The sequence below is a fragment of the Amblyraja radiata genome, chromosome 14 (assembly GCF_010909765.2).
Source record: "Amblyraja radiata isolate CabotCenter1 chromosome 14, sAmbRad1.1.pri, whole genome shotgun sequence".
NCBI classification, from domain to species: domain Eukaryota; kingdom Metazoa; phylum Chordata; class Chondrichthyes; order Rajiformes; family Rajidae; genus Amblyraja; species Amblyraja radiata.
Genome location: NC_045969.1, coordinates 59,338,734 through 59,366,267, shown reverse-complemented (window position 1 = coordinate 59,366,267; position 27,534 = coordinate 59,338,734). Strand labels below are relative to the sequence as shown.

The 27,534-nt window shown below is 46.1% G+C and overlaps 1 protein-coding gene across 1 annotated transcript in view; it reads left to right on the top strand.

Moving 5' to 3' along the window:
• The window catches only part of man1a2 (mannosidase alpha class 1A member 2), a 128,164-nt gene that overhangs the window by 33,363 nt on the left and 67,267 nt on the right, over positions 1-27,534 (top strand). Inside the window, exons 3-4 of the mRNA XM_033033473.1 lie at positions 15,346-15,464; positions 22,123-22,203. Coding sequence (XP_032889364.1) covers positions 15,346-15,464; positions 22,123-22,203 — 200 coding nt within the window. The remainder of the gene's footprint in view (positions 1-15,345; positions 15,465-22,122; positions 22,204-27,534) is intronic.

Sequence of the window (27,534 nt, the reverse complement as noted above, 5' to 3'; positions counted from 1 at the left end):
AATTTTATATACTTCTTACAGGTTTCCCCTCAGCCTCCGATGCTCCAGAGAAAACAATCTGTTTGGTCAACCTCCTCTTATAAGAATAAGGAGTAGGCCATTTAGAACGGAGATGAGGAAACACTTTTTCACAGAGAGTTGTGAGTCTGTGGACTTCTTTGCCTCAGTGGAGGCCGGTTCCCTGGGTACTTTCAAGAGAGTGCTAGATAGGGCTCTTAAAGATAGCGGAGTGAGCGGATATGGGGAGTAGGCAGGAACGGGGTACTGATTGTGGAGATCAGCCATGATCACATTGAAGGCGGTGCTGGCTCGAAGGGCCGAATGGCCTACTCCTGCACCTATTGTCTATTATTGCTAATAATCCCCTCTGGTCCAGGCCACATTCTGCTAAACTTCTGCATGCCCTCCAAAGTCTCCACATCCTTCCTTTAATGGGGCAAATATGTTTGGGTTGGTAGATTAATTACTCACTAGTGTGTAGGGAAGTGTTAGAATCTGGGAAAGTTATTGGAAAAGTGGAGAGAATACAATTGAGATGTGAGTAAATGTGTGCCGAGTAGTTAGCACTGACATAGAGTTTCTGTGGTATAACTGACTCAAAGTACAATGGATGTGGAAAGTAACAAGCTATCAAAGATTAGCTTATGTCGACATGGTCGGCACAGACATTGTGGGCTGAAGGGCCTATTCCTGTGCTGTACTGTTCCATATCATATCAAGAACTTCGATTCAGTAGAATATTTATCTGTCAGAGTGAATGAACAGTTGTCATGCACTTGATACACATGAGAGAGCATTGCCCCTCAGCCTTATCCCAAGTATCATTCATGGAGCCTGAACATGGAGGCAATTGGAGCACTGACAATCTTTATCTGGATTGTAGTTAAAAAAACCTAGAGATATCGCTCCCCAAAGGTTAGAGGAAATCATTGTACTAAATAAAGAAAATCAATTTTTATATAGTTAAGCACAAAGCTAGCTTGTGATCTTGTGCTGGCAAGGTTTGATTGAGGATAGAGGATAACAGGTATCTAATGTACATATTCATGTATTGGAACACAACTGCACTTAGAAACAGAAATTTAGCAAAGATTTAGCATGTCAGGAAAGTGGAACGATAGCAACATTTCATGTTAGAAGCGTTTGTCGGAACTGAGGACTAAGTAAAAATAGCAGAGTGGCTGGAGGAGGGATTGATGGGGCAAAGAGAAAAACACTGAGGTTGAGAGCAGGATGACTGAGTTGTTTCTGATGTTGACAGAGATGTAAGAGACTGCAGTTGCTGGAATCTGGAGCAGCCAGCTGCTGGAGGAGCGCAATGGCTGAAACAGTATCAAGGGGATGTTGAAGAAAAAATATCCTTGACAGTTGCTGGTCTCTAGAATTATGAAGGAAGTTCCCTTGTAATTGGTCTTCGTGCAAAGAAATTTGCCAACATTTAAGATGTGTACGGATCTGTGTGGCTATTAGATTAATGAGTGTGGTAGAAAGACAGAGCAAACGAGACATAAACCTGTAAATACAAGTGAGAGCGGTTGTTGAATCAGGAATACAATGTGAGTGCTGACATTTGGTAGCAGCAGAGGGCACTGACGATGGCTGCCTAGTGTTCTGCGTTCTTTCTGTTTTGCTCTTTTAAGGAGGTGGCGAAAATGTAGGCGGAATATATGTTGTATGTGACAGCTGGTAGGGTGGAAGGTGAGGACAATGGGGAGTGAGAGCGGAGCTACGGGGTATAGAAGAGACCCTGGTAAGAGCCTCATCTATAGTCAAAGAAGGGAACCCCTGTTCCCTAAAGAATGAGGACATCTCTGATGGCCTGATGTGGAACACCTCATCCTGGGTGCAGATGCGGCGTAGACAGAGGAATTGGGAGTAGGTGATAGAGTCCTTACAGGAAGCAGTGTGGGAAGAAGTGTGGTCCAGATAGCCATGGGAGTCAGTGGGTTTGTAGTGAATGTTGATCAGTAGTCTATCACCTGCGATGGAGATGGTGAGGTCTAGAAATGGTAGGGAAATGTCGGAGATGGTCCAGGTGAATTTGAGTGCCGGATGGAAGTTAGTGGTGAAATGGATGAAGTCAGTGAGTTCTGCATGGGTGCAGGAGGTAGCACCAATGCAGTCATCAATGTAGCGGAGGTATAGTTCGGGGATAGGGCCACTGTATGCCTCGAACAAGGATTGTATTTGGAGGAAATGGGAGGAGTCAAAGGAAAAGTTGTTGAGGGCAAGGACCAGCTCCTTGCCCTCTAGGCTGAGGAGAGTATTAGTAGACGGGGATTGGTTGGTTCTGCAATCGAGGAAGAAACGGGGGGCTTTAAGACCTTCCTGGTGTTGGATGGAGGTGTGGAGTGACTGGACATCCATGGTGAAGATGAGGGAGTGTGGGGGCCTGGAAAACGGATGTCATGAAGGAGACGAAGAGCGTGTGAGGTGTCTTGGACATAGGTAGGGAGGGATTTGGCTATGGGGGGGATAGGATGGAGTCGAGGTATGTGGAAATAGGTTTGGTGGGACATGAACAAGCAGAAACAATGGGTCTGCCAGGACAGTCAGGTTTGTGGATTTTGGGGAGAAGATAAGATCGGGCCGTGTGGGGCTGGGGAACGATGAGGTTGGAGGCTTGGGAGGGCAGGGAGATGGAAGCGATGAAGTCAGTGATGGTGCTTGAGATAATGGCCTGGTGCTTGTCTGTGGGGTCATGGTCCAGGGATAAGTAGGAGGAGGTGCCTGAGAGTTGGCGCCTGGCCTCAGACTGCCAGACTACCCCGGCACCTCCCTTGTCGGCAGGTTTGTTCACCCAGTCGGGTTTCTTGCAGTGTGAGCGAAGGGTTGTAAGTTCGGGGGGGGGGGGGGGTGGGGGGGGGAAGAGAGAGAGTCTACTCAACTGTTCAATCTTGGCTCATCTATCTTTTCCTTTCTGCCCCGTTCAGCGTACGTGGAAGCAGTGCATGGAACACAAATAGCTGGGTCAGTGGTAGTCGGATGGAGAATTTAAGTAACAGGCAAATGGTTACCCCTTGATGCTGATTGAGGTGTTCAACATAATGGTCATCCGATGAACATTTGTTTTTTTGCAACACGGGGGACTGTGCCATGGCACTGAATGCAAAACATCGGTGGCAGAATTAGTGAATAAGCTTCACTTGGTAGGCAGGAATGGGGCAAGAAGGATGGTGCAATTCCGATGCTTTTGCAAGGACACCTTTACACGCTCTAGTCTAATGCTGCTTGAATATCAAGCCTATTCACTTTTATCTCGTCTTTGAAATTCATGATATTGGACTACCTTCATTATTTTTGTTTTAATATCCCTTTCCTCTGTTTGCAAAACTCAGGATGTTGGATGTGCTACAGGTGCACAACCTTTTATCCGGAGTTCCGGACACCGAAAAGCTCAGAAAACCGGACATTTTTTCCAGGATGTCGTCTGCACACCAAAGCTCGCGTTTGGCGCCAAACTTGACCCGAAACGACCCACGGTCAACCCGGGTCTGTACTACTGTAGCGGCTGCCTCCTCCCCGGAGACCGGGGAGACACTTAAACATCTGTAAATCATTGCTTAAATGTTAGTCAGTTAGTTTGGAGGGCTTTTATGTGAAGGGAGGGGGGGTGAAGGGGTAAACTTTAATTCTTAGTCCCCTACCTGGTCGGAGAGGCGGGGAGCGGGCAATGTCTTACCGGGTCGCCGTGCAGTAAGCACCGGAGCGCTGTGGCCGCCGACTCCCAACATCGCGGAGCTGGGGCTGCGGGCGTCCGGCCGTGGGCGGCGCCGGTTGTAGCTCCGACCCCGGCAACTCTACCCCTGGCTGCACGGCGCTCCAAATCCAGCGCGGCCCGCGGCCGGACGCCCGCAGCCCCAGTTCCGCTATGTTGGGAGTCGGCGGCCACAGCGCTCCGGAGCTTACCGCACGGCGACCCGGTAAGGCATTGCCCGCTCCCCGCTGGTATCCCAGCGCTGTGGCCGCCGACTCCCAACATCGCGGAGCTGGGGCTGGGGCGTCCGGTCGTGGGTGGCGCTTGATTTGGAGCGCCGCGCAGCCAGGGGTAGAGTTGCCGGGGTCGGAGCTCCAACGGGCGCCGCCCGCGGCCGGACGCCCACAGCCCCAGCTCCGCGATGTTGGGTGTCGGCGGCCACAGTGCTCCGGAGCTTACTGCACGGCGACCCGGGAAGGCATTGCCTGCTCCCCGCCTGTCCGACCAGGTAGGGTACTAAGAATTAAAGTTTCCCCCTTCACCCCCCCCCCCCACCACATAAAATCCCTCCAAACTAACTGACTAACATTTAAGCAATGATTTACAATGATTCCCCGGTCTCCGGGGAGGAGGCAGCCGCTCCAGACTTTTCAAGCCGCCCGCGCTACCTACCTAATCTACGCTAAAAATCTTCCATTCCGAAATACGAAAAATTCCGAAATCCGAGAAGTGTCGGGTCCCAAGGCTTTCGGATAAAAGGTTGTGCACCTGTACTAAACAATGTCTTAATATGCAAAAAAAAACAGTTATCTTAAACATTTGGTTAATCCTTTAAAACAACACTATAAAATCCTGTCCATGTACTCCAGGGATGCTGCCTGACCTGCTGAGTTACTCCAGCCCTGTCGGCCTTTCTTTTACTGCCAAATCCTGTGTGTGTACAATACGTAGTATAGAGTTCATTGCACATTTTCCTAATCTTAGCAATTATTACATTAATTGGTGGCAACTTCCAAAGCAATGTTCACAATATTTGTTCTTTATTTATAATTATACTTTAGCCAATTGTTAGTTTTCTTGCAGTTGGATGATCAACGGTGTCTTGGCGCTTAAAATAGACACAAAATGCTGGAGTAACTCAGTGGGATAGGCAGCATCTCTGGAAAGAAGGAATGGGGTGACATTTCAGGTCTCGGGTCTTCAGTCTGAAGAAGGATCTCGATCCGAAACGTCATCTATGCCTATGCCTTGTGTCTATCTTCAGTTTAAACCAGCATCTGCAGTTCCTTCTTACATGCCGTGTCTTAGTGCCTGCCTGAAGCAGATTTTGGTTCAGAAAGTAGCCAGATCTTTCAACACCTATCCTCTGACTTTCTTCCAAATTTATTAATCACTTACTGATGACATTCTGGCTAATAGTTCTCAATGACTGTTGCTATTTCTGCAGCCAGACTGCACTTGCTCTGAATAAGTGTCAAAATAAAATCAATCTCATTTTGAACTTCCTTTGTCAAGCATTCCAGTTACAAAAACAACCCAGGCTGTAACATAGCTGTACATCAAAACATTCAGGGATGCCTCCAGACTTCATTATCCAAAATGTTTTTGCTGTATGACTTGTGCATTTCTGTGCATGAGTTGGACAAATTGTTATGTGACAGGGTTGTTCTCTTTCCCAGACTTCACAAACCCTGCCCCTATAGCCTTTATCACTTTCTGGTTGTTGAGCATCTTTGGAATGCAGCGAGCAAAATGAAGGGTAAATATCTTACTTCAGTTTACTTTCCAAAAGGAGAAGGATCTCGGATCCTTGTGTGACTTGTGCATTCAACATAATTTAAGCCTTGTGTGATGAGCCTTGATTATGTTTCCATCAATGGGGCAGTAGGACAAGAAGTCATAGCCTCAGAATAAAAGGACGTACCTTTAGAAAGGAGATGAGGAGGAATTTCTTTAGTCAGAGGGTGGTGTATCTGTGGAATTCATTACCACAGAAGGTTGTGGAGGCCAAATCAATGGATATTTTTAAGGTGGAGATTGACAAATTCATGATTAGTATGGGTGTCAGGGGTCTGAAGAAGGATCTTGACCCGAAATGTCACCCATTTCTTCTCTCCAGAGATGCTGCCTGCCCCGCTGAGTTACTCTAGCATTTTGTGTCTACCTTCGATTTAAACCTGCATCTGCAGTTCTTTCCTACACATGGGTGTCGGGGGTGATGGGGAGAAGGCAGGAGATGGGGTTGAGAGAGAAAGATAGATCAGCCATGAGTAAATTGTGGAGTAGACTTAATGGGCCGAACTGGCGAATTCTGCTCCTATAACCTATGAACATGAAATCGGAAAATGCTGGAGGCGGGACATCTTTGAAAAAAGGAGCTATTTTAGAATGTATTTGATCAGGGTTCTGAAGTGTGTGATTCATCTGAAATAGTAATTGTTTCATTAACACAGATGTCTGACCTCCTGAATATTTACACAATTTGCAATTATGTCAGAATTTAGGCAATAAATCGTGGAAATAGCTGACATATGACTGCCTGATCCGTTAAATTACTTCAGCACTTTGTCTTCTCTGATACTTGACTAAACTGGTTTAATTGGTTGTGTGTACAGTATTTGTTTCATTAATGTCTTATTGTCTTAAACAAAAATACCCGTGAGGGGCTTTGCTACACACGCCTCTGAACACAAAACGCTGAAGTGATTATTGCATTTAATGATAACAATCCCATTGAAAGTAATCCATGATGACAGTGGGGGGAAAATGAAATTTGTTAAGCTTGCTAGACATTCCCTTCAATTGACAGCGCTTGTGATGTTAAAGTGGCTTTGTACGTAGGTGGCTTTGCTGCTCTCTGCACCTCTCCAGAGTGGCCATAAGATGAAGATATATATCAGGAAAGCATGTCAATGACACACATGGTTGAGTGGTTTACTGTTCCTTCTGGCAATGCTGACTGCATCTCTGTCCTTGATAATTGTGCATGTATTTCTGGCCCTAGTTAGGATATGGGTCCTTGATTGTTGGGCTGTGGATGACCTTGAGAGCAGTGAGAAACATCCACATGCCATGGTTATATGAATTGCTGGACTTCTGCTTATTCTTTGAGCGATTTTACTGTTAGTCCCTGGACTTTGGGAGGTCATGTTGCAGTTATATAAGACATTGGTGAGGCCGCATTTAGTATTGTGTTTAGTTCTGGGTGCCATGTATTAGGAAAGATCTCAAGGTTGGAACATTTACAAAGATGTTGCCACGATTCGGGGGTGTGAGCTACAGGGAGAGGTTGAGTAGGCTGGGACTCTATTCCTTGGAGCACAGGAGGATGAGGGGGCGATCTTATAGAGGGACTCTATTCCTTGGGGCACAGGAGGATGAGGGGGTGATCTTATAGAGGTGTGTAAAGTCATGAGAGGAATAGATTGCAGATGCACAGTCTTTTGCCAAGAGTAGCGGAATTGAGAACCAGAGGACATAGGTTTAAGGAGAAGGGGAAAAGATTGAATCTAAGGTGTACCATTTTATCACAAAGGGTGGTGGGTGTATGGAACTGCCAGAGGAGGTAGTTGAGACAGGGACTATCACAATGTTTGAGAGACAATTAGACGGGTATAGAGATAAGACAGGTTTAGAGGGATGGGGAAGTGTAAATGGTGCATGTTGGTAGGTGTGGGCAAGTTGGCCTGAAGGGTCAGTTTCCATGCTGTATGACTCTATGACTTTGGTATGAATTGGTAAGATTTTAGAGTCCATTATAAAGGATGAGGTTACGTAGTACTGAGAATTTCATGATAAAATAGGCAACATGGTTTTGGGAAGGTTTTGCCTGACGAATCTGCTGGAATTGTTTGAAGAAGTACATAGCAGGACAGGCAAATGAAAGTCAGTGGAAGTGTTTACCTAGATTATCAGAAAGCCTTTGATAAGGTGCCTCACGTGAGGCTGCTAAGGAAAATGACAGCCCATGGTATCAAAGGGCAAATGCTAGCATGGATAGCAGGTTGGCTGGATGGCAGAAGGCAAAGAGTGGCAATAAAGGGGGCTTTTTCTGGTTGGTTGCCAGTGACTAGTGGAGTTCTGCAGGGGTCAGTGCTGGGGTTGCTACTCATCACGATGTATATTAATGATTTGGATGAGGGGATTGAAGGCTATGTGGCCAAGATTGCAGATAATATGAAAATAGGCAAGGCAAGACAACTTTATTTATATAGCACATTTCATACACGAGGCAGACTCAAAGTGCTTCACATAAAAACATGTCATACAATAAAATGAAATAATAAAATGAAATAAAATAGAAGAATTAGAAGAAAATAAAAGCAAAGTTAAAAATGCATTATAAAAAGTGCAAAAGTTAAAAGTGCAATGTAGTTAAGATTTAGCTGAAAGCTAAAGTAAACATAAAAGTTTTCAGTCTTGTTTTAAAAGTGGTCAAAGTTGAAATAGGTGGAGGGGCAGGTAGTGTAGAGAAAGCAGGGACTCTACAGAAGGACTTTTAATTTAGTTTAGAGATACAGTGCGGAAACAGGCTCTTCGGCCCACCGGGTCCATGCCAACCAGCAAACCCCGCACATTAACACAATCCTACACCCATTAGGGACAATTTTTAAATTTACCAAGCCAGTTAACCTACAAACCTGTACGTCTTTGGAGTGTGGGAGGAAACCAAAGATCTCGGAGAAAACCCACGCAGATCACGGGGAGAACGTACAAACTCCGTACAGACAGCACCCGTAGTCAGGATCGAACCCAGGTCTCCGGCACTGCATTCGCTGTAAGGCACAATTCTACTGTTGCGCCACCGTGACCGCCTTGGACAGGTTGGGAGAGTGGCAGATGGGATATAGTGTGGAATCATACATTTTGGTGGTAGGAATAAAGACGTAGACTATTTTCTAAATGGGGTGAGAATCCAGAAATCGGTGGTGCAATGGGACTTGGGAGTGCTGATGCAGGATTTCTAAAGATTAAGTTGCAAGTCAAATAAATAGTAAGGAATGCAAATGCAATGCTAGCATTTATTTCAAGAGGACCAGAATACAAAAACGAGGATGTAAAGCTGAGGCTCTATAAGGTGCTATAAGGAGTATTGAGAGCAATTTTAGTTCCCATATCTGAGGAAGGATGAAGGTACACAAAAATGCTGGAGAAACTCAGCGGGTGCAGCAGCATCTATGGAGCGAAGGAAATAGGCGACGTTTCGGGCCGAAACCCTTCTTCAGACTGATGGGGGTGGGGGGGAGAAGGAAGGAAAAAGGGAGGAGGAGGAGCCCGAGGGCGGGGGGATGGGAGGAGACAGCTCGAGGGTTAAGGAAGGGGAGGAGACAGCAAGGGCTAGCAAAACTGGGAGAATTCAACGTTCATGCCATCCGGACGCAAGCAACCCAGGCGGAATATGAGGTGCTGTTCCTCCAATTTCCGGTGTTGCTCACTCTGGCAATGGAGGAGACCCAGGACAGAGAGGTCGGATTGGGAATGGGAGGGGGAGTTGAAGTGCTGAGCCACCGGGAGTTCAGGTAGGTTATTGCGGACTGAGCGGAGGTGTTCGGCGAAACGATCGCCCAACCTCCGCTTAGTCTCCCCGATGTAAATCAGCTGACATCTAGAGCAGCGGATGCAGTAGATGAGGTTGGAGGAGATACAGGTGAACCTTTGTCGCACCTGGAACGACTGCTTGGGTCCTTGAATGGAGTCGAGGGGGGAGGTGAAGGGACAGGTGTTGCATTTCTTGCGGTTGCAACGGAAAGTGCCCGGGGAGGGGGTGGTACGGGAGGGAAGGGAAGAATTGACAAGGGAGGTGCGGAGGGAGCGGTCTTTGCGGAAGGCAGACATAGGGGGAGATGGGAAGATGTGGCGAGTGGTGGGGTCACGTTGGAGGTGGCGGAAATGGCGGAGGATTATTTGTTGTATTTGCCGGCTGGTGGGGTGAAAGGTGAGGACTAGGGGGACTCTGCCCTTGTTGCGGGGATGGGGAGAGAGAGCAGTGTTGCGGGGTATGGATGAGACCCTGGTGCGAGCCTCATCTATGGTGGCGGAGGGGAATCCCCGTTCCCTGAAGAACGAGGACATTTCCGATGCCCTGGTGTGGAACGTCTCATCCTGGGAACAGATGCGGCGTAAGCGGAGGAATTGGGAGTAGGGGATGGAGTCTTTACAGGGGGCAGGGTGGGAAGACGTGTAGTCCAGATAGCCATGTGAGTCAGTTGGTTTGTAGTGCATGTCGGTCAGAAGTCTGTCCCCTGCGATGTCAAAGACCCCAAGCTAAGGAATGGGATAATTGTCAGTGGGTGCCCAATCAGGATTGGTGACATCATTCCATGCTGCAGGCTTGTCTGTTATTAGATGATAAATAAATAAGTAGTTTGGGTGATTGTGCAGGCTTTAAACAAGAAACATTGAGAAATATATTTTGGCAAATAATAAAATGTCCTGATTTTGTCCAATGAACAGCTGACAATTATCCCATTCCTTAGCTTGCATCTGAGTAAAATTTATTTCAAAACGCATTGATAGTTTACGATTATTTTAATGGTAAATGTAGCTTCAGAAGCGTTTTCATTTTGCATGTTAAAACCCACCTGAGAACCATGGGCGATTTTGCAATTTTACTGACGGATTTTTCACTTTTAAAACTTTTCATATAACAAATGAATAAAGATAAAATGTCAATAATGCCTTACTTTTGATGAAATGCAGCGAGCAAACGCGATAATTCCCGATATTTTCGATCTTTATATCTCCACGGCGAATGTCCGCTAACCACTTCCGCTGTTTTTGCCCCTTCAGCTCCCTCTTGTATTTGCCTTCGTTTTTATCTATCTTCTGGACTGTAAAGTTAGATAACTGTGTCTCACGGTCACCCCGACTGGCACAGTTATTTACAGCTCAAAAACGGGCCGTTTTCGCGGTTTTTAACGGGTGTGAAAGTGCGCGTTTTCAGCATCACTAACATGTACCGGAAGTGACGCTTGTACCCCAGTTGGATTTTGCGGTCACGTGGGTGAGGATCTATGCTCCAGTGACCTTTCGTGAAATCACCCTATAGCAGTATGTTTGGGATCATTGTCTTGCTGTAGAATGAACTGCCAGCCAATGAGTTTTGAGCCATTTGTTTGAACTTGACCAGATAGGGTGTGTCTATACACTTTAGAATTCATAATGCTATTATCATCAGCAGTTGTATCATCAATGAAGATAAGTGAGCTAATACCTTCAACAGCCATACATGTCCAGGCCATAACATCCCCACCACCGTGTTTCACAGATGAGGTGGTATGCTTTGGATCTTGGGTTTGTTCGAAGGGCCGAATGGCCTACTCCTGCACCTATTTTCTATGTTTCTATGTTCCTTCTCTCCCCCATACGTTGCTCTTGCCGTCACTCTGATATATAAGTAAATCTTCGTATCATCTGTCCACAAGATCTTTTTCCAGAACTGTGGTTACTCTTTTAAGTACTCTTGGCAAACTGTAACCTGGCCATCTATTTTTGCAGCTAACCAGTGGTTTGCATCTTGCCGTGTAGCCTCTGTATTTCTGTTCATGAAGTCTTCTGCAGACAGTGGTCATTGACAAATCCACACCTGGCTCCTGAAGAGTGTTTCTGATCTGTCGGACAGGTGTTTGGGGATTTTTCTTTATTATTGAGATAATTCTTCTGTCATCAGCTGTGGAGGTCTTCCATGGCCTGCCAGTCTCGTTACAATTAGTAAGCTCACCAGTGCTCTTTCTTCTTAATGATGTTCCAAACAGTTGATTTTGGTAAGCCTAAGGTTTGGCTGATGTCTCTAACAGATTTATTCTTGTTTCTCAGTTTCATAATGGCTTCTTTGACTTTCATTGGCACAACTTTGGTCCTTATGTTGATAAATAGCAATGAAAGTTTCCAAAGGTGATGGAAAGACTGGAGGAAAGACTAGGTGCTGAGAGCTCTCTTCTACCTGCATGAAGGAGGCAATTAAACACACCTGAGCAATTATAAACCCCGTGCGAAGTCATGTGTCCCAAACACTATGGTGCTCTGAAATGGGCAGGGACCATGTATAAACACAGCTGTAATTTCTACATGGTGAAACCAAAATGTATAAAAATACACTTTAATAAAATCTGACAATGTGCACTTTAACCACATGTGATTTTTTTCTATTACAAATCTCAAATTGTGGAGTACAGAGGCAAATAAATAAATGACGGGTCTTTGTCCCAAAGATTATGGAGGGCATTGTATGTTTGCAAAACCTCCCGAGAAATGTTTAACATCTCTGGCAAATCATGGCAATTTATGGTTCCTGACCATTCAGATTGGGAAGGAGCATTTACAACGGTATTGAGAAGCAGGTCTGTTCATCAGGAGAATGGAACAGTGGACCTTCAACCAAAGGGTGGTCACCGTGGCGCAGCGGTAGATTTGCTGCCTTATAGCGAATGCAGCATCAGAGACCCAGGTTTGATCCTGACTATGGGTTCTACCTGTACGGAGTTTGTACATTCTCCCCGTGACCTGTGTGGGCTTTCTCTAAGATCTTCGGTTTCCTCCCACACTCCAAAGACGTATAGGTTTGTAGGTTAATGGGGTTGGTAAATGTTTTTTTTTAAATTGTCTCTAGTGGGTGATAGTGTTAATGTGCGGGGATCGCTGGTCGGCACGGACCCTGTGGGCCGAAGGGATCTCCAAACTAAACCTTTCAGTGTACCAGTACCATGAAGCAAATTCTTCAGTCTGAAGAGAGACACAGCGCTGGAGTAACTCGGCGGGTCAGGCAATATCTCTCGTGATAAAGGATAGGTGATGTTTCAAGTCGGGACCCTTCGCCACACCCCTGCTTTTCTTCAGCCTCCCTGGCGGAGTCCAAGAGTCTCACATCGGCCACCCCACGACTCTCAGAATTGGAAGACAATTATCCTCAACCTTGCCTTTGTTAGAAGGAGATAACTTACGATGTTAAATCTTTGTGTATCAGTTTCTAGGTCGCTTGAATATTTAAAACTCATGACTTGCCTTTCCTACCTGAAGGATGTATGAACTACATAATGGGTGGCACAATGTTGCAGCTGGTTGAGTTTTTGGAGTGTAGGAGGAAACCGAAGATTTGGGAGAAAACCCACGCGATCATGGGGAGAACGTACAAACTCTGTACAGACAGCACCTGCAGTCGGGATCAAACCCGGGTCTGTGACGCTGCAAGCTCTAAGGCAGCAACTATCACCGCTGCTCCACCGTGCCACAGCTGCTACCTCACAGTGTCAGTGACCTGGATTCAATCCAGACCTCTGTGTGGAGTTTGCACGTTCTCCATGGTATTCCTCCAGATGCTCCAGATTCCTCCCACGGATTGGCAGGGTGCACGGATCTCGTACAGGACAGAGCCACGTCAGAGGCTAGAAGTTGGTATGGAGGGTGGTGTGGGAAAGGTTAGTGGGCAGAATAGGCAGGTGAAAGGCAGAGAGCGTGGAAGGAGGGTTGGTTTAAACTGCACGTATTTTAATGCAAGGGGCCTGACGGGTAAGGCAGATGAGCTCAGGTCATGGATAGGTACGAGCGACTGGGACGTTGTAGCCATGACTGAAATCTGGTTAAGGGACGGGCAGGACTGGCAGCTCAATGTTCCGTGGTGCAGGAGTTTCTGGAGAGATAGGAGTGAGGGGAAAAAGAGGAGGGGGAGTTGCATTGTTGGTTAAGGAGGATGTCACGGCAGTGGTCAGAGGTGACTGTTTGGATAACATGCAAAACAAAGCTTTTCACTGTACCTCGATACATGTGACAATTGCTCTCTGGTGGGGTGCCACCGATAAAACGGAGCTGCGTTTTAGTCTCAAAAGTAAGTTGATGGAAGAATGTGATAACATGAATTTTCAGCATTCAGGAAGCGGCTTTCATTGTGGACAAGAAATGAGAGTAAAATTAGGCAATTCGGCCCATCAAGTCTACTCCATTCAATCATGGCTGATTTATCTCTTCCTCCTTACCCCATTCTCCTGCCTTCTCCACATAATCTCTGACACCCTTACAAATCAAGAATCTATCTCTGCCTTAAAAATATCCACTGATTTAGCCACCATAGCCTTCTGTGTCAAAGAATTCCATAGATTCATCACCTTCGACTAAATAAATTTCTCCTCATCTCCTTCTTAAAAGAACGTCTTTAATTTTGAGGCTATGACCTCTCGTCGTAGACTCCCACTAATGGAAACATCCTCTCCACAACCACTCTATCCAAGCCTTTCACTATTCTGTACATTTCAATGAGGTCCCCCCCTCATTCTTCTAAATTCCAGCGATTATAGGCCCACTGCCGACAAATGCTTATGATAGGTTAACCTACTAATTCCTGGGATCATTCCTGTAAACCTCCTCTGGACCCTTTCCAGAGCCAGGATATCCTTCCTCAGATATGGTGCCCAGTATTGCTCTCAATATTCCAAATTGGGCCTTACTAGCGCCTTATAATGACTCAACATTACATCCCTGTTATTGCATACAACCCCTCTTGAAATAAATATTAGCATGAGTTTGCTTTCTTTACTATGATGCACAAGGAGCAATTGGTGTGACATCCACTTCTGAAGAACCCTTTACTACCGATTCCAATTCCTTTAATCATCTGCACTTGCCGATACTGGTACCTTGTTGTTTTGTGTTACTGGTAGTAAGCTTGGATCTGGTGAGTTTTACCCCTCCATCTGTATGGCTCCATTCTATGCAGTCGCCTGCAGCATTTTGGCTTAGCAGTAAGGAACCAGCTTGTGATAAGGCAGAACGGAGAGGCAACAGGGTTTGGAAAGCACAAATGGGTGAGAAGATGAAAGGTGACAGATACCTTTAGGGCGATGATTCCAGTATTCAGTCAGTTAGGAATGCGCTGTAAATCTGTACTGAAATACAATGTAATATATTGGAATTACTCTGTGCAGTTGTGGTCACCCAACTATAGGAAGGATGTCATTAAGCTGGAAATGGCGTGGAGAAGATTCACTGGGATGTAACTGAGACTGGAGGGTTTTAAATATGAGGAGAGATAGACAGGGGTGTAGGAGATCTAGGGGTGACATTGTAGGTTATAAATGTGTAAAGCATGTACACATGGTATGGTCATGATCTTAAAGTAGGGGGCACAGATTTAAAGTGAGAGAGGAAAGATTAAATAGGGACCCGAGGGGCAAGATTTTTCAGTGTGGTGAGTATTAGCAACGAGCTGACAGAGGATATTATAGACCTGGGTGGAATTATAATATTTAAAAGACAATTAAACATACTGGGTGCATGGAAGGGAATGGTTTAGAGGGGTATGGGCCAAATAACAGACATTTGGACAGATATATGGAAAATGAAACATTTAGAGGGATATGGGCCAAATGCGGGCAGGTGGGACTAGTGTAGATGCAGCATCTTGGTTGGCATGGGCAAGTTGGGCCAAAGGCTCTGCTTCTGTGCTGTATGGCTGTAACTCTATGAATCTAAATGCAGACAAATATGATAAACTCGGATAGTCATCTTGGTCAGCATGAATGAGTTGGGCTGAAAGGTATATTTCTGTGCTGTAAACACCATGTCTGGATTCTCAAGTGTTAGTTGGGCAATCAGTTTTGATCAAATTTCAGTTATAGACAAACACCATGTAAACTATTGAATTTTGTTGTTTCTTTTAGGAAATTCTCAATTGGGTGCTACCATAGTGGATGCATTAGATACCCTCTACATCATGGGTCTTTTTGATGAATTTCGAGATGGGAAAGAATGGATCGAGAATAACCTAGATTTCAGTGTGGTAAGTCAGAAGAAGGGAAGTGTATTAAGCCTGCTTCAGATGAAGGGAAGTGTATTAATGGTAAACGTACTACATTGCCAGACTTCACACCCTGATATCACAATATTAGCACCGCTTTACATGGAAAAGGGGAGCTTATCTGTTCTTTCAATGCTAATGTGATTTCACACCATTTTACACTTTAGTTTCATGGGGCCCTTCCTCATATTGTTCTCTCCTACTCTCCTTACTGCCACAAATGTATCCTACTAGGCAGTCCCCTACACTTCGATGGCTCGATATTTTGCAAGATTTTCAATTAGTTTAAAACCTTTCAGATTGATAAATTGCTGGCAATCAAAATGTAACTGATGGTACAGAAAGCTGAATATAATTAGAGTAACTCAGCAGGGCAGGCTGAATATAATTTGTTCTGCTATACTGTGTCATGGATATAACAGGATTGATGAATTAGGGGGCACTATTTGTATTTTGGGGGGTTTTAATGTAATTTTGATCAGGACTCAGATAACTACTGTATTTCCCGGCAATGAAATCGCACCTGCGTCAAATTTTGAGAAAAGGACGGTGGGACAGGATCAAGGGTTTGGTTTAGTCCAGGGGTCGGCAACATCGCCTGTGTGCCCCGGGACTGGCTGCAGTTCCCAGATCCCTCGCGTCCCCGGGACTGGCTGTAGCGCCCAGGTCGCCTGCGAGCCCCGGGACTGGCTGCAGTTCCCAAGTCGCATGCGAGCCCTGGGATTAGTAGAGAGAGAAAGAGAGAGAGAAGCCGGGACAGAGCAGCCAGCCTTCCGCCCAGTAGCTGTCCGCCAACCACACCTCCACTGGTTGCTCCTGTGTTGAAGGACACTGTGGCTGGCTGGCAGGCAGCCGACAGAAAGCGCTGAGGTGGCGGCCGGTTCCGTTGTCCGGTCCCGGCGGCCGCTCGCAGCCACCCGAATTACTTCCCTCCCTGGCCACAATGCGGTGGCTCCGCGCCGCGGGAGCGGTGAGTGAGTGAGTTGCTGGCATGATCCCCGACCCCCTCCTTCTCAACGCTCCTTTCCTCCCCGCAACTTTACACCTGGCGGCCCAGCCAATTTGTGCAGCCCAGGCTATGCTGACCCGGGCTAGACTCCCCGCACGCAGTGAAAGGAACTCTTTCCCACCCACCTGTAAAAGGTGCTGTCCTTTTACAGCCGCTTCCCACTTTACAGCCGTTTCCATCAGCTGCCAGCAATGAGGGATAGCCAAGTCTCTATCTCTTGGCTAACAACGTAACCTTCGGCCTCGAAGACACAGGTACATTTTTGTGCCTTATTTTTGGGTTAAAAATAGCATCTTCATTGCCGGGAAATACGGTACTTAAAAGTTACTGTGGAAATTGACAAGCAGAAAACAAACTGCTTGCAAATAAAAAACAGTCCAGGGAAAAATAAAACTTCAATGGAACTTGCCCGCAGTAATTAGAAACCGCTGTCTCTGAATAACTCAATCTATCAGTTTCACCGCGGGTAATCAATGAAATTGGCAAGCAGTTGCTTCTATTGAATTGTCTGCCATGATACACTCACCATCAAACAATGTGACATGCAGCCTTTAGTATTTTTAGCTTGCAGCAACAAAAATAAACTTAAAGCAATTAAAATAATCATTATTTTTGATGATCCTACAAGTAAAAAAAAGCTTTGTTAATGCGAGTCTTAAATTTTCTGGCCCCCATTCCCCATTTCTGCATTGACACAGTTGTTTAATGTTATTTTCTCTAACACTAAGTTACTAGTGAATGCAAATTCTAAGAACTACCAGTAAGCTGACCATGTCCATTATTCCTAATGTTACTATAATTAAGAATTTAAGAAAGCAGAATGCTGGATTTGTCACAGTTTGATGGAGTCCATTTGGGTAACTTCTAGATGACTATTCCAAAGGGCAATGCAGTTTGGGTCAAGTTTGAGCCCCCTTTCTAACAAACACAGCCAGACCCCAGTCTACAAAGAATGGACCCTTCTACACCCACTTCTCCCCATTCACCGCTTCACACATACTTAAAGCAAGACTCCAGTCTGAAAAAACTGGACCCTTTCCGACCCACCCCTCTCCAATCACCACTTCACACCCATTTACCCACACCGTCTGTGCTGCACAACATCACTTCTCCATCATCTATTATATCATATCATATTCATATATCCGGAGTTCCGGAAGTGGCGGCGCTGCCCTGGCAGCAGCGGCTCGCCTGCAGTCCGTTTGTTTTTACTTTATTGTGTTGTTTTTTTCCGTTTTGTCTAGTTAAGTTTTTGGTTTTTAGGTTGTGTTTATGTGGGGGGGGGGGTGGGGGGTTGAAACGGGGCTTGCTGTCTCTCCCTTCGGGGGAATGCGACTTTTTTGTCGTATCCCCCTTCTCTGCCTCCGTCTGCGCTGAGGCCTAACGGCGGAGCTGGCGACCTCGAGACTCCGGAGGCAGAGCCAGTCAGGACTTGCCCTGGGCTCGCTCCCGTGAGGGCGGTCAGGCTCGGGGCTGGAACGGCGCTCCCGTGAGGGGCTATGACCCTCCCGTGAGGGCGGCCTGGCGCGGGGCTGAGACTCTCCCGTGAGGGGCTGTGGCGCTCCCGTCGGGGCGGCCCAGCCCGAGGGTGGAATGGCGCTCCCGTCGGAGCGGCCCAGCTCGAAGGTGGAATGGCGCTCCTGTCGGAGCGGCCCAGCTCGAGGGAGGTACGGCGCTCCCGTCGGAGCGGCCTTGCTCGAGGGTGGAATGGCGCTCTCGTTGGAGCGGCCCAGCTCGAGGGAGGTACGGCGCTCCCGTTGGAGTGGCCCAGCTCAAGGGAGGAACGGCACTCACGTGAGGACGATCCGGCTCGGGGCTGGAACGGTGCTCCGGTGGCTGGGATGGCGTTCTGGCGGCGGTGACCCGAGTCCGGGGTTCAGCCGCGGGCCAGCGGCTGCGTCCGCTGGACTGGAGGGCAGCAGCTTCGACCACCCCGGGCCGCGGTGTTTGAGCCGGCCCGTTTGCGGGGTTCGGTGAGCCGCGGGACTGTTTGTACCATCGCCTGGTGGGGTATCGCCTCAGTGCAGAGGGAGAAGAGGAGGGAAGAGACTGCAGCCCTAAGATTTTTGCCTCCACCACAGTGAGGAGGTGCTTGGAGGACTCACTGTGGTGGATGTTAATTTGTGTTTATTGTTGTTTATTATTGTATGTATGACTGCAGGCACGAAATTTCATTCAGACCGTAAGGTCTGAATGACAATAAAGGTAATTCTAATTCTAATATCTATCTACTATTAAAACTCTGTGTGTGTGGGTGTATGTCATTATTTTTGCCTTTGATTCGTTACTCCGCCAAAACCACATGCAAAAACGCCGAGATTTTTACCATTTCGCTAGCGATTTTACTTTTACATTCGCTGATCCACTCATTAAATGTAGTCATTTTTCTGTACACATTTTTAATAAAATCCTTTCCCTCCCCCCTCCCCCTCCCCCACACCTCCCCACTCACTCATTTTGTCGCCACCCGGCTGTCCTCCACTCTCCCCCCCCCCCCCCCCGGCCCGGCCCGGCTCTGTCTCGCTGGCTGAAGCCAAAGATCGGTTGGTCCCCCGCTGCTTTTTCCCGTCCTCGCTGCCGGCCCGCAGGCTCACTCGGCATCACGCCCGCCCGCCCACTCCAACCTCCCCTTCCCCCCCCCCCCCCTTCCCGTACTGGGGGTCTGAAGTGCCGAGGAGGCTGACGCTCCATGGCCGATGGCTGCTGGGCGGCCCTACTCCTCTCCTCCCTCCCTTCTTAATATAATATCAATGGGGATGGTTAGTGTGTGTGAGAGAGGTTAGTGTGTGTGTGACGCGTCAGGCCGCACCCTCCCCTCGCAACCGCGCGTTGCGGGAACAGACCCAACGAGTCTGCACTTGGGCTAGTATAATTTAAAACTCTGTGTGTGTGTGTGTGTGTACGTGTGTCATTTTGCCTTTGAAACGTATCTCCTCGAAAACCAGACGCTGAAACGGGAAGATTTTTACATATTTCAGTAGAGATTTTCCTTGTGATTTTAGAAATCCACTCCTCTGTACATTTGGTACACTATTTTCCCGAATTTTTAATTAATATTGTTGGCCAATCTGACCTTTTAAAAAAATCTGACAGCTGCTCAGCTGCTGACGTTACAATAACATTGAAATTTTTACTCCTCTGTCCCCTCCCCCTCTCACCCCCCCTCCCCCCCTGTGTGTGTGTGGGGTCATTAGTGTGCGTAGTTAGCAGCACTCCACCCCCCCCCCCCCCCCCCCCCCCCGCAAGGGCCAGGAAGCGAGTGGGCAAGATCATCTCTGACCCCTCTCACCCTGACCACAAACTCTTTGAATCACTTCCCTCTGGAAGGCGACTCCGGACTGTCAAAGCTGCCACAGCCAGACATAAAAACAGTTTTTTTCCACGAGTAGTTGCTCTACTCAACAGCCAAAAATCTGTAGCCTCTTGCTCTGGTATTTTATTTAATTCACATGTTTAATCAATAATGTTTTATTATTAATGTTTAATGCTTTATGTATCATTCTTATCTGTCACTATGTCGTGTTGTCACTTGTGGGTGGAGCACCAAGGCAAATTCCTTGTATGTGAATACTTGGCCAATAAACTTATTCATTCATTCAATCATTCATTCATTCATTCATTCATTCAGATAGAGCAATCCTGGAATTGCTGGGACATCATTGCTCAGCAAGTTCCACCTGCTGGCCAAACCCTGTCAATGCAGGCATATTTGCAATATTTTCCAACATTGGATCCAAGCATGCATTAGTATATATTTCTAAAAACATATGTATTGCAGGGGAAAGGGTTAATGTAAATCCCACGAGAAGTGTTGATGTTTAGTTAAAATTATAAAATCTTACTGCAGCTTTCATTGTACGAAGGTTCAGTCATTTTTTATACTGAATAAGTTAGAAGGTAGAAATCTAATTGGTATTACCCACTTTTAATCTCATTGGAAGATGCCTTCTAATATTGAATCTATTATATGCCAAAATGATAAGGGATGTATGCACTTAAAGTGGAAGAGAAATAATTTGATTCTGTACATTTAGATCCCTATCTGCATAGCAGCCTGAGTGTATGTGACGAGTAAAATTGACTTTGACTTACTTTGACTTTCTTTGTGTTTTAATAGTATGCGTTAAATGTATGTTTTAGTGTTCTTTAGCTTGTTTTATGTGGGGGGCGGTGTTGGGGGAAACTTTTTCTAATCTCTTACCTCGACGGAGTTGCTATTTTTATCCGTATCATATCCCCGTCCGCACTGCGGCCTAATATCGAGGAGCTGGTGGCCGTTGCTGGAGACCGACTTCGAGCGCTGCACCGCGGGTGCCTGCGAACTTCCTATCGCGGAGCTCACGATCACTTTGCCAGGGATAGACCTCGGATCTCCAACTGTGGGTGCTTGCGGACTTAACCTCACAGAGCTCGCAGTCTCTGGTTAGAGACCGACTTCGAGAACTCCATGCCGCAGGAGGTTCGACCGCCCCGACGCGGGAGCTTCTACCGCCGGCTGCGGGAGCTTTAATCACCCCGATGGATGGTTCGACTGCCCCGACCGCGGGAGAATAAAGAGGAAGAAGTTTGGACTTTTTTGCCTTCCATCACAGGAATGTGGGAAATCCGCTGTTGTGGACGTTTATGTTAAGTTTCATGTAGTTGTATGCCGTTGCTTTTTTTCTTTTTTTTTGTCGTATGGCTGTATGGTAATTCGCATCGCACTGTATCTTAATTGGTATGTGTGCCAATAAAAGACCTTTGAGACCTCTGAAACCATTCCACAACTACCTCCTCCGGCAACTCGTTCCATACACCCTCTGTGTGGAAAACGATAGCGCTCAGATTCTTTCCCCCTTCACCTTAAACCATGTCCTCCAGTTCTCAATTCCCCTATTCTGGGCAAGAGACTGCGTCTACCTGATCTATCCCTCTCATGATTTTATATACCTCCATAAGATCACCCATCATCCTCCTGCGCTCCAGGGAATAGGGTACCAGCCTGGTTAATCTCTCGCTGTAACTCGGACCCTCGAGTCCTGGCAACATCCTTATACATTTTCCGTGCACACTTTTTAACTTGACAACATCTTTCCTATAACATAGTGTCCAGAACAGAATACAATACTCTAAATGTGGCCTCACTAAAGTCTTGTATAACTGCAACATAACCTCCCAACTTCTATACTACTGCTAATGCTGAGTAAAGTTAGCAGTTTTTGAATTTCAGTATTTGTCTCCTAAAAAAAATCAGTGATCACCAGACAGACAATTGGGCAATTTGTTATGTATCAAGAAAACAGTGGCACAGCTGGTAGAGCCGCTGCCTCACAGCCCCAGAGATACAGATTGGATCCTGATCTCGGGTGCTGTCTGTGTGGAGTTTGCACGTTCTCCCTGTGTGTTTCCTCCGGGTGCTCCGGTTTCCTCCTATGTCCCAAAGACATGCGGGTTTATAGGTTAGCTGGTCTCCATAAATTACCCAGAGTGTAGGGAGTGGATGAGAAAGTGGGATAACATGGAACTTGTGTGAACAGATGATTGATGGTCGGTGTTTCCATACCGTATCTTTCAGACGCTCAAAAAACTATCAGACTTCAAATTTAATATTGATAAATGTTGTCACAGCTTAATTCTGTTTTTTTTCCACAGAATGCAGAAGTCTCTGTCTTTGAAGTGAATATCAGGTTCATTGGAGGCCTTCTGGCTGCCTATTATCTCTCAGGAGAAGAGGTACAGTGTAACTATTAATTTTAATAAATGTTCCGTATCCTTGTAATTATGGAGGTTTATAAATCTTGTTGATTTGCCTTTGTACATGTTTTAATATAGGTGGAGAAACATAATGCCAAAAATAAACAATAAAATGTTGAATTTGCCTTTTGAAAGTGAAAAATGATCTTTGGCCCGAAATATAATTGGACCACTCGCACATATACACACACATTGGCTAAAGAACAGATCAGAAGTATCGAAGATAGACACAAAATGCTGGAGTAACTCAGTGGGACAGGCAGCATCTCTGGAAAGAAGGAATGGGTGATGTTTCAGGTTGAGACCCTTCTTCAGACTGAAGAAGGGCCTCGACCCAGAGATGCTGTCTGTCCCGCTGAGTTACACAAGCTTTTTGTGTCTATTTTTGGTTTAAACCAGCATCTGCAGCTCTTTCCGACACAGATCAGAAGTATCTTTAGGCAAACAACTGATCTTTGTACACCCAAAACCCATCTTCTCTAAAGCATGTCAAGAACATGATGGAATACTCTGTTTGCCTGGATGAGTGCAGCCCCAATTACCATCATTGGCAAATCTTAATGTCAGGACTCGGCTGGGGCTGGAATAGTTCCAGTGCTTCCATCAGTCCAGATTGGCTATGAAATGTTCTGTCTTGCTGCCAGTGCAGTTGGAGTTTAATGGGACTGTATATTCACTCCTTTGGTAAATCTGACCTTGAACCTGTGCTGGATTAGATACCGTGCAAAACGCTATTTCTCTAATTAGTGGTAGGTGGCTGAAAAGTAAGATAGACACAAAGTGCTGGAGTAACTCTGGGTTAGGCAGCACCTCGGGTGAAAAATGATAGGTGACATTTTGGGTCAAGTCTGAAGAAGGGTCCCAACCCGAAAATTATCCTATCCCTTTTCTCCAGAGATGTTGCCTGAGCTTCTGAGTTATTCCAGCACTTTGTGTCTATCTTTGGTATAAACCAGCATCTTTGTTTCTACAGCTGGAAAGTAAGTACAGGCACCTCGCGTATGTTTAAACACCTGTTTAAAATTCTGTTTAATTTAGGCGCTTTTGAATTACACACTGTTTTTCTGGAATGTAACACCCATGTAAAATGCAAGGTGTCTATAGTTCTGCTTTTATCACTTACATGGTTTTAATTGCCTTTATTAGTGTTGTCTGTGTATAGATTTATGTTTATCAGGAAAAGTGGTTAATAGTTTATGTTGGAGACACTAGGAACTGCAGATGCTGATTTTCAAAAGAACCAAAGTGCTGGAGTAACTCTGGATCAGGCAGCATCTCTGGAGAACATTGATGGGTGACGTTTCAGGGCGGGACACTTCTTCAGACTGATTCTTTGATTTATTTTCTTTTTGTGCTGAGCATTGGTGAATGCCAAGGGCAAACAAATATTTAGTGGCCCCAATCATCTTGACAGCCTGCGAGTGTGGGTTATAAGGTCATGCGGTCATGTGCTGGGAGTAGAATTAGGCCATTCGGCCCATTGTATACTCTGCCATTCAATCATGGATGATCTATCTCTCCCTTCTAACCCCATTCTCCTGCCTTCTCCCCTGACACCTGTATTAATCAAGAAGCTATCTCTCTGCCTTAAAAATATCCACTGACTTGGCCTCCACAGCCTTCCCTGGCAAAGAATTCCACAGATTCACCACCCTCAGACTAATGAAATTTCTCCTCGTCTCCTTCCTAAAAGAACGTCTTTTAATTTTGAGACTATGACCTCTAGTCATAGAGTCTCCCACTAGTGGAAACATCCTCTCCACATCCATTGTATCCAAACCTTTCACTGTTCTGTGTGTTTCAATGAGGTCCCCCCTCATTCATCTAAACTCCAGGAGTACAGGCCCAGTGCCGACAAATGCTCATCATAGGTTATCCTCATTCCTGGGATCATTCTTGTAAATCTCCTCTGGACCCTCTCCAGAGACAACACATCCTTCCTCAAATATGGTGGCCAAAATTGCTCATAATTCTCCAAATGCAGTCTTACCAGCACCTTATACAGCCTCAGCGTTACATCCCTGATTTTGTATACAAGCCCTCTTGAAATATATGCTCGCATTGAGTTTGCATTCTTTACTACCGATTCGTCTTGCAGATTAACTTTTTGGGAATCCTGCACCGGCACTCCCAAGTCCCTTTGCACCTCCCGATTCCTGGATTCTCATCCCATTTAGAAAATAGTCTACGCCTTTATTCCTACCACCAAAATGCATGACTCCACACTATGCAACACTATATCCCATCTGCTCACTCTCCCAACCTGTCCAAGTCCTTCTGCAAAGTCCCTACTTTCTCTACTCTACCTGCCCTTCCACCTATTTTCGTATCATCCGCAAACCTGGCCACAAAGCCTTCATTCCCGTCGTCCAAATCATTTATATACCACGTGAAGAGTAGCGTCCCCAGCACTGACCCCCTGCGGAACTAGTCACAGGCAGCCAACCAGTAAAAGCCCCCTTTATTGTCACTCTTTGCATTCTGCCATCCAGCCAACCTGCTATCCATGCTAGTATCTGCCCTTTGATACCGTGGGCTCTCATCTTCCTTAACAGCCTCACGTGTGGCACCTTATCAAAGGCTTTCTGAAAATCTACTGACTCTCCTTTGTCTGTCCTGCTATTTACTTCAACGAATTCCAGCAAATATTTCAAGCAAGACCTCCCCTTCACAAAGCCATGCTGACTTTGGCCTATTTTATCGTGAACTTCTAAGTACTCCGTAACCTCATCCTTTATAATGAACACTAAAATCTTACCAACCACGGAAGTCAGACTAACCGACTGTAGTTCGCACGATTCTGCTTTGCTCCCTTCTTGTGCAGCGGGGGTAATTTTGGCAATTTTCCATTCATCTGGGACCTCTCCTGTCTCTAGTTATTCTTGAAATATTACTGTCAATGCCTCCACAATCTCTAAAGCCACCTCTTTCAGAACCCAAGGGTGCAGTCTATGTGGTCCAGGTGACTTATCCACCTTCAGTCCTTTCATCTTCCCAAGAACCTTCTCCCTAGCAATGGCCACTCCTTCACTAATTTCCACCCCCTGACTCTCCTGAATTTCAGGCACGTTGCTGGTGTCTTCCACTGTGAAGACTGATGCAAAAAAGCTATTGCTCTGCCATTTCTTTATTCCCCATTATCAATCCTCCTGCATCATTCTCCAGTGGTTTAATGTCCACTCTTGCCTCTTTCTTACTCGTTATATAACTCTTGCTATCCTCTTTTATATTATTGGCTAGCTTACCTTCGTATTTCATCTTTTCTCTCCATATTACCTTTTTACTGTAGTTACCTTCTGTTGTTCTTTAAAAGCTTCCCAATCCTCTGGCTTCCCACTGATGTTTGCATATGTTATACATTTTCTCTTTTAGTTTTATACTGTCCTTGATTTTCCTTGTCAGCCACGGTCACCTCTTTCTCCCCCTAGAATCTTTCTTCCTCTTTGGAATGAAAAGATCCTGCATCTACCAGATTATTCCCCAAAATTCCTGCCATAGCTGTTCCACTGTCGCCCCTGCTAGGGCTCTTTCCATCAACTTTGGCCGGCTCCTCCCTCATGCCTTTGCTCAGCTGTAATACCGACACATCCAATATCACCTTCTCCCTCTCAAATTGCAGATTAAAACTTATCATATTGTGGTCGCTATTGGTTCCTTTACCTTGAATTCCCTTACATAACACGAAATCCAGAATTGCCTTTTCCTTGGTTGGCTCCACTACAAGCTGCTCTAAGAATCCATCTCGGAGGCACTCTACAAATTCCCTTTTTTGGGGTCCAGTACCAATCTGATTTTCCCAGTCTCCCTGCATATTGAAATCACCCATGACCCATGACCAAAAGGTAGCATTACCTTTTTTACATGCCAATATTATATCCTGATGGATCTTGTACCCTATATCCTGGCTACTGTTTGGGGGCCTGTAAATAACTCCCATTGGAATATTTTTACCCTTATCATTTCTCTGTTCTATCCACAATGACTCCACATCTTCTGATCCTATGTCACTCCTCACTAAGGACTGAACTTCATTCCAAACCAACAGAGCTATCCCACCCCCTCTACCCACTTTTCTGTTTTTCTGACCCTGAATATTCAGCTCCCAGCTCCAATCCTCTTGCAGCCACGTCTCAATGCCTGCCAATTTCCAGCTGTGCATTGGTCTGGCTGGCTATCAAAGATAACACACAGTGCTGGTGTAACTCAGCAGGTCAGGAAGCATCTCGCATCTCTGGTTTACTGTATTTGTCTTCTTAAAAAAATCTATGTGATCAACAGAAAGATAATTGGGCAATTGTCTCATTTTTTTGTCCTCCTCTGATCCATCACATGTCAGGCTTTGGCACCCCCCCCCCCCCCCCCCCCCCCCCACCTCTCTTTTCCAGGATTCCCCTTGCTGCAATCAGTCTGAAGAAGGGCCCCGAAGCAAAATGTTGTCTGTCCATTCCCTCCACCGATGCTGTTTATAATCATGTATATTCTTTCTGGATAACTTGCAATAAAAAGCTTTTCACTATACCTCCGTACACGTGATAATAATAAACTAAGCTAAACCATGCTCCCCAGAGATGCTGTGTGACCTGCTGAGTTTCTCCAGCACTCGGTGGTTATTCTTTTTGGAACACCAGCATCTGCAGTGCCTTGTGTGGCTATCAAAGGTGTTCTGTGACATGCTGCCCCTGCTGAAACAGTCCTACCCTGGCACATGGCCAAGAGTTACGAGCTCAGCCTCCAACAGAAGACTGCGTCGAGTGTCGTGCTGGACCAAATGTAGGGCCAAGCAATCAACCATATTTGGGGAAACAAAACCTGCCCATTGTTTACTGTTTAGTTTGAAGATCAAGCATGGAAAGTGGCCCTTTGTCCCACCGAGTCCACACCAAACATAGATCACCCATTCGCACTAGTTCTATGTTGTTCCACTTTCTCATCCACTCCCTACACACTAGGGGGCAATTTACAGAGGCTCATTAACCTACAAACCCGCACGTCTTTGGGATGTGGGAGGAACCCGGAGCACCCGGTGGAAACCCACGTGGTCACAGGGAGAACATGTAACCTCCACACATAGACAGCATCCAAAGTCAGGATTGAACCCTGGTCTCTGGCGCTGGAGGGAGCAGCTCTACCACCACGCTGCCTTTGTTGTTTTTTATTCTTTTCGTAACGTTGGGTGTTGATGCTCATGTGGACAAGGAATATTGTTGCACCCTGGTATATATGACAATAAATGAATCTAATCAAAAACACAAAGTGCTTGAGGAACTTCGGCGGTCAGACATCATCTGAGCAGGGGGAATGGGCAGACGA